Here is a 13,254-nt window from a genome sequence, read left to right as displayed (position 1 = left end):
TCATTAATGACCTATTTCTGAATCAAACTAAGCATTTAAAATCTCCATTTTACTCAGCTCTTTGCAATGCTAGACAGGACTGAAAACTCACTCTCTTCTCTTGGCTTTGGTGATATTATACTATCCTAGTTTTCCTCCTACCTCCTTGGGTTTTCTTTCTCAATCTTCTTTTCAAAGTCATTGGTCTCTTATTAGCTTATATTTATTTTCTGAATGTGTAAATTATGCACACAGTACAAAATGCAGATGGTGACATAAGACAAAAAATAAAAAGTCTCCCTCTAACCTTGTCCTATTGCCCCACCTCCCTCAATTTTCCCTAAAGAAGCAATCACTAATATCCATTTCTTGGGTAGCCTTTGAGAAAAATTCTGTGCAAACAGATATGTATATTTATTTATACATGCATATATGCTAGTCTTCGTGCATGTTGTGTGTATGTGTCCTTTTTAAAAACAAGATATGGTAGCATAATATATTCATATATGCATTCCTTTGGTATTCCCATATGTATTCCTCATTGAAATGGTAGAATACCATTCATATATGTATTCCCCTGTGTGTGTGTGTTGTGTGTGTGTGTGTGTGTGTGTGTGTGTGGTGTATGACTTATAAATATATCTTGGAGATTGTTCCACATTAGCACATATAGAGAGTTATTTCATTTTTTATAAATGACTACAGGATATAAAACTCTGTAAATAAACTATAATTTATTTCATTATTCCTTACTGATAGGCATTTAAGTTACTTCAACTCTTCTATAACAAACAATACTGTAATAAAGTGGACTTAAATATATGTCTTTGTATACCCGTGTAGGATATCTGTAGGATAAATTTCCAGAACTGTTGGATCAAAGGGTAAGCACATTCCCCCTCGAAATCATTTCCAAATTTTACATAGAAAAGTCTGAATGAGCATAGTGAACACCTACATATTACCATCTATATTCTACAATTAACATTTGCTCTATTTGTTTTATCATGTATCTATTTATTCATCCCTCTATCCATCAGTCCATCTTATTTTTTGGATGTTTTCAAAATAAATTACAGACATAAGTACACTTTACCTCTGAACATTTAAGTATCCATACAGTTTTTTTTTAAAAGTAAAATTTGCATACAGTAGAACACACATTTTAAGTGTGTGTTCCATGAATTTTGACAAGTGCTTATACATCTGTGTAACCTAAACATCTATTAAGATAGAAAATTTCACCCCAGAAAGTTTCCTCATACTTCTTTCCAGTTAATTTCTACCTCCACATCCCCAGTGGCAACCAGTTTTCTGTTTTTTTCCTACCATAGAATAGGTTAGTCTCTCTTAGAAGTTCATATAAATAGAATCATAGGTATGTACTCTTTTGCCTCTGATTTTTTTCCACTCAGCATGTTTGTGAGATTTGTCCATGTTGTGTGCCTTAGTGGTACATTCCTTTTTTTTTTTTTTTTTTTTTTGTTTTTTATCACTCAGGGCATTCTCTTTTATAAGTATACCACAGTTGGTTTATCCATTCTGTTGATAATTCTTGGGCTGTTTCTAGCTTTTTGCTATTATGAACAAAGTTGCTATAAGCATTCTTGTCTAAGTCTGTTTGTGGGTGTATCTTTATCCTCAGATAAAGATATATTTTATTATTCAGAAAATCTAGGTCCATTTTCTTATGATTGACATTCCTACTAAAGTTAGTTAGTTAATTTGTTATCTGCTATTTCCAGCAGGCACAATGGATAACCAGCCTGAGTATGCCAGCTCAACTATACCAGGGGTCTGCAAAGTTTTTAGTAAAAGGTCAGTTAGGTTTTGCAGGCCATATAGTCTCTCTCAGTTATTCAGTTCCACTGTTTTGGAACAAAAGTAGCCACAGATAATACATAAATGATCAGGCTCTGTGTAGTAAAGAACTCTAATATGGTTCATTTCTCTTGAGCAAATCACTAGGAACAGAACTGCTGAGTCAAAAGGTAGATATAAGGGTATGTACAGAGTTTTAATCTAAATAAATATTGCTATATAACCCTCTGGGGTTTTATCATTTTACACTCTGAACAGCACAGTTGAAAGTACTAGTTTTTCTACAGCCTCACCAAGACAGTTGTAATCATACTTAGCTCCTAAGAAACTACATCCATGTTCATGGATTCAGTTAGCCCCTGTATGCTCACAATCTTACATTTCTATCTTCAACATGGTCCTTAAAGGTGGACCCATATAGCCAACTGCTTACTGTACAGTCTACCTGATAGTCTAAAGTGACCTCATCATCTTCCCCACAAATCTGGGGCTTCTCCACTCATCCTGTCCATTCAAATATGCAATCTGGAAACCTGGGGGTTTATTCTTGACATCACTTTTCCTTCAAATCCTTCTTCAAATCAGTCATCAAGTCCTGTCAATTTTACCTTCTAAATACTTCTCCAACTTCTCTAAGCTGCCATCAGCTATTCTAGATTGCTGCAAGATTAATAAATGGGCTCTTTCATCCACTATCCTTCAACTCATTCTCCATAGAGTAGTAGGGGTGACACTTATATAATGAAAATCTGACACTATATTCTTATTTGTCTATGCTGAATTCCTACTGCTCTTAAGAATAAAAATCAAAATTTTTCATCCGATCTCTAGGGCCTTTATGAGTTGGCCTTGGTCTACTTTCCCTCATTTTATGCCACTCTGACTTTGTTTTTTAGGCATGATCCACACTCATTTAAATTTTCAATTCCTCCAACAGACCATGCTTTCTTTTTCTGTCAGAACTTTGGTATATATTGCCTCTACCTCTAGGGTTGCACCCTTCACATCATTTTGGTTCACTTCCACTCATCCTTCAGAGCTTGGCTCAAGTGTGAATTTCTCAAGAAAATTTTCTCTAATAGGCACCACCTAACAACCCCAAACTAAGCTAGGCCACACAGTTATATATCATAGCATCTTGAAATTATCCTTGATAGCAGCTATCACAACTGATACAAAATATCTGCACTATAATCCTGTTAAATGCCTTTCTATTCTCCTAGCAAACAAGCTCAGTGTGGGCAGATACCGTGCTCATTTTCTCAACTACTCTGTACCCTATGCCCAGCATACAGTAGATGCTCTATAAATATCTGCTGAATGAATAGATAAATGAAAGAGCAAACAAGCAGCTTGAGATGTTCCAAAAAGTCAAACACAACTCTGATATTCTATCATAAATTGATCTTGACCTGCCTACTATGCCAATAGTAAACAAATGTTCTCCCTGTCCATTAGGTAATGATAGTTGTACAACTATTTCACAGATCCCAGGTAATACTAATTTAATGTTCTCCCAAATGTTATCCTGTATCTTCTTGTTTTCCTTTTTTACCTGCTTGTTTTCTGCCTCCTTGACAGCCTGATTTACATAATTTAAGATCTGACGACAGTGATCTGCAGCTTTCTTCACCTTCTCCCTTTCTGTTGGCCATTCTAAATATGGGGAAGAAATCAAAAATGTAAAATAGAGGAAATGAGCAGAAAACCATAAAAGTATATGTAAATGAGATTTCATTTCATTTCAATAGTTTTAAGAGCAAAAAATAGACCGGTGCAATAGATTTTTGCACCAGCTTAAAGCCTCTGTCAGAGTCTCAATTCAAGCTGTCTTTGGACAGATAAAACTTCTTATAACAGGACTTTAAAACATAAATTCTAATCTTTAAAAAAGAAATCAGAGTACAGAACCTGAAATCCAAGAAGAGATGCTTTACATGAAGCACCAGGACCACTAGATTACATACTCCAGAAGGGCAGGTCTCATTTACTTTGTAAACAACATAAAAGGAAATCCCTTCTACCCCTAGAATTTCACAGTGCATAGCCTACATAATTATGTCCAGTGAACCTGCTCAACAAAATGTTTTAATAACATAATTCAAAATAATTCCAAAACAAGTTTCTTTGAATTTGAGATTATATTTAAAGAAAGAAAACAGATCACAACATTAAAAGAAGATGAAATTCACCAAAACATATTGAGGTGGCCCGAAGAAGACTAGATCATATCTTGTTAGAAAATCTTGGCTGGGCATGGCGACTCATGCCTATCATCACAGCACTTTGGGAGGTGGGAGGATTGCTTGAGGCCGGGAGTTTGAGGCAGCCTGAGCAACATAGTGAGACACTTGCTTTAAAAAAAAAAAAAAAAAAAAGCCATGTGTGGTGGTGTACACCTGTAGTCCCAGCTGTTCGGGAAGCTGAGGTGGAAGGAATGCCTGAACCCAGGAGTTTGAGGTTGCAGGAAACTATGATTGTGCCACTGCACTCCAGCCTGCACCACTGAGTAAGACCCTGTCTCAAAAAAAAAAAAAAAAAAAAGAAAGAAAGAAAATCTTGTCGTACTATTTGGAAATCCAACTCCATTCAGGATGCTGTAAGATATTATTTACAGTATATTGGGAGTTTTTTTGTTGTTGTTCCTAAGCTTTTTATTTCAGTGAAAATGTTGTACCTGTGTATTTGCCAATATTATCCAATAGAAGCGGGTACTTAGTAAGCCTTTGCATTTGAGTGGGAATAATATCCTTCAGTTGAAGACGTCGACACAGTGGATTACTTTCAGCATCCTAAAATTAAAGTGAAATAAGTGAATCTGTAATTCTTATTAGAACCATAGTTAACATGTACTACGTATTCACCGTTAAGTGTTTAATGCATCACAGTTCTGGTTATTAAATCAAGATCTTTAAAAAATGCCAAGATATATCATTGCCACACTATACTTCTGCTTTCTCCTTTAATCACATAATGAGGGAACGGAGCCTCTATCACTAAATGAATGGCTTCTTTGTTATCTGTTTAAGGAGGAACTGAAAGCATCCATAAGCAGCTCTAAGTATTGCTTCCTTGTGTTGAAACAGTTTTATCTTCACCTATTCAGAAAATCTAGGTCCATTTTCCTATGATTGACATTCCTACCAAAAGTGGTTAATTTGTTATCTGCCATTCCAAGAAGACACAATGGATAACCAGTCTGAGTATGCCAGCTCATCTATACCAGTGGTCTGCAAAGTTTTTAGTAAAATGCCAGTTAGTAAATATTTTAGGCTTTGCAGGCCATATAGTCTCTCTCACAACTATTCAGCTCCACTGTTTTGGCATAAATGAATGAACAAGGCTCTGTGTAGTAAAGAACTCTAATATGGCCTCCAAGGTTCCCATCCTCTTAATACTCTGTGTAATCCCATGCCCTTGAGTATGAACATTTTGGAATCTGTGAATACAATGGGATATCACACCTATGATTAGGTTGCCACCACATGATTTTGAGATCGTAAGAAAGGAAATTGTCCTGGATGGGCCTGACTTCATTAGAGGAGCCTTTAAAACAAATCTGTATCAGAAAGCCACACTCCCACTGGCCTGGAAGAAAGCATACATCCACCTCTAAACTGCCTAACAGGGCCATATGGCAGAGATATCTGTATTCTCTAGGAGTTGAAACTGGTTCCTAGCCAATAGCCAGCAAGGTAGGACCTCAGTTATACATTTACAAAGAAACGAACTCTGCTAACAACCAGTGAGCTTAGAAGAGAACCTTGAGCATCAGATGAGAGTTGCAGCTCCAACTGACACTGTGATCTCAGCCTAGTCAAACTCTCAAGGGAGGATCCTGCTAAACCACAGCCACACACCACAACTGTGAGAAATCTGTCAAGTGGCTATGTTTGTGTTTACATAAAACTTTATAAAAACAGGTAACAGGCTAGATATGGTCTGTTGGCCATAGCTGAAAGACCCTTAATTCATATACCCCAATGAGTATGGCTGCTGTTATGTTTTTCCCTGGATAAGCCCATTCTCATGCTTTGACAAAATTATCTTAATAGGGCATACAATTGTTTCCTGATAAAAGCCTCGTGGCAATGTGGATTTCTGTATCAAGTATTTGAATCCTGACATATTTTTCATTATTCACCATTCCAAAATCATTTTTATGCCTGCCAGGAATTTAAGAGATAATGTATAGCTTTTAAAAATGTTAATATGGGCCGGGTGTAGTGGCTCACACCTGTAATCCCTTTGGGAGGCTGAGGTGGGCGGATCACTTGAGGTCAGGCGTTCAAGCCCAGCCTGGCCACATGGTGAAACCCCGTCTCTACTAAAAATAGAAAAAATTAGCAGGGTGTGGTGGCATGCGCCTGTAATCCTAACTACTGGGGAGGCTGAGGCAGGAGAATCACTTGAACCCAGGAGGCAGAGGTTGCAGTGAGCTGAGATTGTGCCACTGCACTCCAGCCTGGGCGACAGAGCGACACCCTATCTCAAAAAAAAAAAAAAAAAGTTAACATAGATGTAATGTTTGTAAAAGTCTTAGTCAGAATTCCCCCAGTTTATCTGATAATTGATAAAAACTTGCCTTATTTTTTTTCTTACATGACTCACTCAACTCACTTGCACAAAAGTCTGAAATCGAGAATCCTTTTTCTGACGAGACTTGATCATTTCCAGGGCGAAAGGCTGGTTACTGCAAAAGGTGGCAGCGGCATGCTTCAGTTTCTCCTCTCCTGGCCCGCTGAACTGTGCCAAGAATGCAAAGAACACAAAAGAGAATGGGATACTGAGCTTACACAAGGCCAGACAGAGAGACAGACAACCAGAATCCTTTCAACATTTCAATAAGTACTCTCAAGTGACAAAATACACAGAACTGCGTATCTCTGTGAAATATCAATGGTTCTCCATTAAAAAGGTCTGACCTTGACACAACCAGATCTTTTCTGATCATATTCCAATGCTTACTTCTTCTTTTTTATTTTTTTGAGAGTCTTGCTCTGTCGCCCAGGCTGGAGTACAATGGCACGATCTCAGCTCACTGCAACCTCTGCCTCTCGGGTTCATGAGATTCTCACCTCTGCCTCCCAAGTAACTGGGATTACAGGCACGCACCACCACACTCAGCTAATTTTTGTATTTTCAGTAGAGACGGGGTTTCACCATGTTGGCCAGGCTGTTCTCGAACTCCCGACCTCAGCTGATCTGTCCGCCTCGGTGTCCCAAAGTGCTAGGATTATAGGTGTGAGCCACTGTGCCGAGTCCCAATGTTTTCTTACTTGTAGCCTATCACAACCTATTACCTTTGTGCCTACATTACTTGTAAATTACACAGAAAAGCTGACATTTGGAGAATGTAAGATACAAAATGCCTGAAGACTGAGACTAAATTTTCATTTTTTTTTTTTTTTTTTTTTGAGACAGTCTCATTCTGTGGCCCAGGCTGGAGTGTAGTGGCGCAATCTCAGTTCACTGCAACCTCCGCCTCCCAGGTTCAAATGATTCTCCTGCCTCAGCCTCCCAAGTAGGTGGCACTACAGGCATGCACCACCACGCCTGGCTAATTTTTTTTGTATTTTTAGTAGAGATGGGATTTCACCATGTTGGCCAGGCTGGTCTTGAACTTCTCACCTCAAGTGATCTGCCTGCCTTGGCCTCTCAAACTGCTGGGATTATGGGTATGAGCCACTACACCCAGCCTAAAATTTAATTTTCTTACACCCTGACGCCTTTACAACAACTACCATCTTACTACTCTGGGAAGCAAATCCTTGGCATACTAGCATTCTTTCTTACTCACTATAAAACCCACTATGACCACAGGCAGGGCATAACTTTTCTGGGTTGAAATAAAATTAAATCACTGCTGTTTCACCTGTGTAGCAGCTGGAGCTGGCTTGGGGGAGATCAATGAGCTTATGAATTCTTTTGCTAAAAATTATACTTCTCACTAATATTTTTTACTTTGTAAATTTAAGTTTGCATATGCCATGATTTTAAGATTTCTGATGGTCAAACACCTAAAAAGTGATTTACTAGTAGGTGCTCTTATAAGTCAAATACATTGTTTTTTAATACAGCATCTATACTTGTAGATAATTGCTTTAAGGTTTGCAAATAGGTTTTCCATATAATCTTCCATTTAAAGCCATATGCCCAAAAGTTTGCACATAAAGGCATTTTGTAAAAAGCCCTTCTGTAGCACATTTGTAGATAAATTCAGAGTATTTTTTCAAGTAGGACACATACAAAGCAATATTTTAATAGGTCACTCCAATTTTGTATTCTTACTCTATGATGAATATGACATTCAACATGTTTAACAATGAGATTGGCAGCATTTTTAGCATGTTAGTCAATCAAAGCACCAAACAACTACAAACAGCAGCTGGGTTTACCAAAGAAAATAATGCCCCCAAACTCAAGCAGTTCTACAGTAGTTTTTTTTGTTTTTGTTTTGAGACAGAGTTTCACTCTTGTTACCCAGGCTGGAGTGCAATGGCTCGATCTCGGCTCACCGCAACCTCCACCTCCCAGGTTCAAGTGATTCTCCTGCCTCAGCCTCCGGAGTAGCTGGGATTACAGGCATGCACCACCATGCCTGGCTAATTTTGTAATTTTAGTAGAGATGGGGTTTCTACATATTGGTCAAGCTGGTCTGACCTCAGGTGATCTGCCTGCCTCGGCCTCCCAAAATTCAGGGATTACAGACGTGAGCCACGGCGCCCGGCCTCTACAGTAGTTTTACAAGCAGTTTAAGTATAGATGTTCCTTGATTTCTGATGAAGTTATATCCTAATACAACCATCAAAAATTGGAAATATCTTAAGTTGAAAATGCATTTAATACACTGAACCTACCAAATACCATAGCTTGGCCTAGCCTACCTTAAATGTGCTCAGAACACTTGCATTAGCCTACAGCTGGGCAAAATCATCTACATACACTGTAGAGTGGTTGTTTACCCTGTGATCACATGGCTGACCAGGAGCTGTGGCTCACTGCTGCTGCCCAGCATCGAGAGTAACATACCACATATTGCCAAGCTCCAGAAAAGATTAAAAGTCAAAATTCAAAGTGTGGTTTCTACTGAATGTGTATTACTTGCCCACCACTGTAAAGTAAAAAAACTGCCAAAGTGGAAACCACAGTAAGTCAAGGATTGTCTGTATATGTAAAGTGATCTTAAGGAACAATACTGGAAAAATACTTTCCAAAATGATTTTATTTAAACAGCAAGAGTAAAATCTAAAGGCCTATTTATGATTCTTGCTTTTATGATTTCTGGCCAATGCCTTCTTCTGAATTAACTCTTTGTATGTGACAGTTACAAACCACCATTTAGCTTTTCCTCAACTTTTTACAGGTACAGGCATACCTCGTATTTTTATTGTACTTTGCAGATATTGCATTTTTCACAAATTAAAGGTTTGTGACAACCCTGAGCAAGTCTGTTGGTGCCATTTTTCCAAAACCATGTGCTCATGTCATGTCTGTGTGCCACATTTTGGTAGTTCTCATAATAGTTTAAGCTTTCTCATTTCACTATAACTGTTACGGTGATCTGTGATCAGTGATCTTTGATTTTACTATTTATTGTTTTGGGGCACCATGAACTGCACCCACATATGGTGGCAAACCTAATGGAAAAATGTTGTGTGTGTTCTGACCATCCCCCATCTCTCTTCCCTTTCCCTGGGCCTCCTTATTCTGAGACACAACAATATTGAATTTAGGCCAATTAACAACGCTGCAATGGTCTTTAGGGATTCAAGTGACGAGTCGCACATCTCTCACTTGAAATTAAAAGCTAGAAATGATTAAGTTTAGTAAGGAAGGCATGTCAAAAGCTGAGATTTGGCTCTTATGCCAAACGGGCAACTTGTAAACACAAAGAAAAAATTCTTGGGCCGGGCGAGGTGGCTCAAGCCTGTAATCCCAGCACTTTGGGAGGCCGAGACGGGCAGATCATGAGGTCAGGAGATTGAGACCATCCTGGCTAACACGGTGAAACCCCGTCTCTACTAAAAAATACAAAAAAACTAGCCGGGCGAGGTGGCGGGCGCCTGTAGTCCCAGTTACTCGGGAGGCTGAGGTAGGAGAATGGCATGAACCCGGGAGGCGGAGCTTGCAGTGAGCTGAGATCCGGCCACTGCACTCCAGCCTGGGCAACAGAGCGAGACTCCGTCTCAAAAAAAAAAAAAAAGAAAAAAAAAAGAAAAAATTCTTGAAGGAAATAAAAGTGCTACTCCAATGAACAAATGAACAAGAGGAAAGTGAAACAGCCTATTGCTGGTATGGAGGAATTTTGAATGGTCTGTATAAAGAAGATGAAATCAGCCATAATATTCCCTTAAGCCAAAGCCTAATACAAAGCAAGCCCCTAATTCTCTTCATTTCTATGAAGGCTGAGAGGTAAGGAAGCTACAGAAGAAGAGTTTGAAGGTAGCAGGGGTAAACTGATGAGATTTAAGAAAAGAAGTCGTCTCCATAAAAATAAAAGTACAAAGTGATGCGGCAAGTGTTGATATAGCAGTAGAAGCTACAGTAAGTTACCCAGACGACGTACCTGAGATAATTAATTACAACGGCTACACTAAACAAAGATTTTCAATGTAGATGAAATAGCCTTCCATTGGAAGAAGATGCCATCTAGAACTTTCATAGCTAGAGAGGAGAAATCAATGTCCGACTTCAGCATGTCAAAAGAAAGTCCAGTTCTCTTGTTAGGGGCCAATGACTTTAAATTGAAGCCAATGATAATTTACCATTCTGAAATTCCTGGGGCCCTTAAGAATAATGCGAAATCTACTCTGCCTGTGCTCTATAAATGAAACAACAAGGCCTGGATGGCAGCACGTCTGTTATGACCTACTGCTCAGAAAAAAAAAGTTATTTTTAAAATAGTACTGCCCATTGACAATGCACATGGTCACTTAAAGACTTCTGATGGAGATGTACAAGGAGGTTAATGTTGTTTTCAGGCCTGCTAACACAATATTCATTCTGCAGCTCATGGATCAAGGAGTAATTTTTACTTTCAAGTCTTATTATTTAAGAAATATATTTCATAAGGTGATAGCTGCCATAACAGTGATTCCTCTGATGGGTCTGGGCAAAGCAAACTGAATACCTTCTGAAAAGGATTCAATATTCTAGATGCCATTAAGAACATTCATGATTCACAGGAGGAGGTCAAAATATCAATATTAACAGGAGTTTGGAAGAAGTCGATTCCAACCCTCACAGGTGACTTCCAGGGGTTCAAGACTTCCGTGGAAGAGGTAACTGCAAAAAAACTAGGATTACAGTGGAACCTGAAGGCGCGACTGAATCACTGCAATCTCATGGTATGACTTTAATGGATAAGGGATTGCTTCTTACAGATGAGCAAAAAAAAAGTGGTTTCTTGAAATGGAATCTACTGCTTGACCTTTTTCAGCTTTACATTAACTTTGCAAAATGGGTGAGTTTGCTTATTTGGAAAGGTTAGTTACTCAACCTTGAATCTGACCAAGTGTCCATAAAAATAATAAAGAGAAACAGAAAATTTCCTTACCCATGTCAGCAAATCTTCCCCAATCTGATCGATAACAGAGGTCTCATTTCTCTTTCGAACAGCCTTCATTTGTTCATTCAATCCAACTAAAGATAAAAAGATAGAAAAATGTTAGTAATGCACTCAGTGTAGACAGAATTACTGGTAGTACAGAGTAGCTAATTTTTTTTTTTTTTTTAATAAAGAGGATTTTCACAGTAGTAAAGTTGCTTCTTATCTCCTTAAATAGAAATCTGGACATAGTGCTTATACATCCAGATATTATAAACTCTATCTGAAAAACAGGTGCTAAACAAAAAAGTTTTGTAAACTAGCACATTACATACATGGTAGTTGCATCAAATATTCATTTAACCTCAAGACTTCATCTATAATCATGCTCAAAAAGAACTTGAATGTAAACAGTACAAGTAATTCTGTTCACTGATCCTCTCAAAATGTGTAAGTGTGCAGGCAATGGATATAATCAAGCCTGAATTTGTCAATGCATGCCTGTGAAACCCAAGATTACCCACAAAGGAATAAAAGGCATCAATTTGGTTAGCAGATGTTTATAGGTAGTGATGACATGAAAAAGAAAGATAAAAAAAATTAAGGGTCATAGAGAAATAGTGACCTATAAATGAGAGGAACATCATATTACCGTCCACGAAAGTCCAAGATGATTTCAACCAATAAAATGTCAACAAGGTGGAATTTTTATACACTTATTCAAGTATTCCAAGCCACAAAACAATAACACAATTTCTGAGGCCAGGCGCAGTGGCTCAGCCTATAATCTCAGCACTTTGGAGGCCGAAGCAGGTGGGTGGATCACTTGAGGTCAGGAGTTTGAGACCAGCCTGGCCAACACGGTGAAACCCGTCTCTACGAAAAACACAAAAATTAGCTGGGTGTGGTTGTGCACGCCTGTAATCCCAGCTACTCAGGTGGCTGTGGTGGGAGGATCCCTTGAACCCAGGGGGCAGAGGTTGCAGTGGGCCAAGATTGCACCTCTGCACTCCAGCTTGGGCAACAGAGCGAGACTCCGTCTCAAAACAATAAAAACAATTCCTGAAAATTACCCAACCATGCGATTATATACCATATACTACTATTTAAAAAATACATTTATACATATATTATTATATTGGATATATATATTTAAAGAGATATATATACACTATAATTGACAGAAAATTTTCAACGGTGAATTTGACTATTCATGTTTTTCACCTTAGACACTGACTTTAGACTGGAAGCCCTATGTTGACACATTGTATATGTAAGACTGATTGTGAGGAAAAGGATCTAGTCAAAGTTCCAATCATTTCTTTATTTATGTTACATTCTCACATATAATCTCAGGAATGGGTACATTTACAAAATTTTATACTCACAATATTTTCTCTATTGGAAATGTTAGGGGCAAAGATCAGAGCTAATTTCTCTTACTATGAAGTTGAAGAATATCTTCCAAGTTTGAAAAAATTTTCCGTAGCTCTGAGGGTGACAGAATTCCTTCTCTGGACACTCGCTGATAGAACACTTGATCAAGAACCTTCAGTGTTCGAACATGAGCTCTTTCAGTGTAGAACAATTCTGAGCAGGAAAGACATATGAAATGTTGCCTTACTTAGAACAATTTCATAGGATCAATCACACTCTTTAGCTGGAGTGAAGTAGCAAATGAATTATATAATACATTATTTATCATTTAGAAAGGATAAAATATCTCTGAAATCATTCTGATTCCAAGAAATTCTCCTACATACTGGCTCTGAGAGTTGAATACTGACAAATAAAAAATATCATTCAAAACTATTTTTTTTAGTGTATTCCCAAACTCATCTATCTGTTTACAATAATACCCACCTATCACAACTATGTCATTAAGAAAACTGTAAGCCACAACA

The 13,254-nt window shown here is 38.1% G+C and overlaps 1 protein-coding gene across 4 annotated transcripts in view; it reads right to left on the bottom strand.

Moving 5' to 3' along the window:
* Window positions 1-13,254, bottom strand: part of ARHGEF12 (Rho guanine nucleotide exchange factor 12) — a 149,686-nt gene that overhangs the window by 14,511 nt on the left and 121,921 nt on the right. For all 4 annotated transcript variants that reach the window (XM_033207811.1, XM_033207812.1, XM_033207814.1 and 1 more), the window contains 5 exons: window positions 12,794-12,940; window positions 11,360-11,445; window positions 6,421-6,546; window positions 4,478-4,592; window positions 3,356-3,456 (listed from right to left, as the gene is read on the bottom strand). In XM_033207811.1, coding sequence (XP_033063702.1) covers window positions 3,356-3,456; window positions 4,478-4,592; window positions 6,421-6,546; window positions 11,360-11,445; window positions 12,794-12,940 — 575 coding nt within the window. The remainder of the gene's footprint in view (window positions 1-3,355; window positions 3,457-4,477; window positions 4,593-6,420; window positions 6,547-11,359; window positions 11,446-12,793; window positions 12,941-13,254) is intronic.

Source organism: Trachypithecus francoisi, unplaced genomic scaffold (genome assembly GCF_009764315.1).
Source record: "Trachypithecus francoisi isolate TF-2019V2 unplaced genomic scaffold, Tfra_2.0 Lachesis_group8, whole genome shotgun sequence".
NCBI classification, from domain to species: domain Eukaryota; kingdom Metazoa; phylum Chordata; class Mammalia; order Primates; family Cercopithecidae; genus Trachypithecus; species Trachypithecus francoisi.
This window is presented reverse-complemented; position numbering and strand designations above follow the sequence as displayed.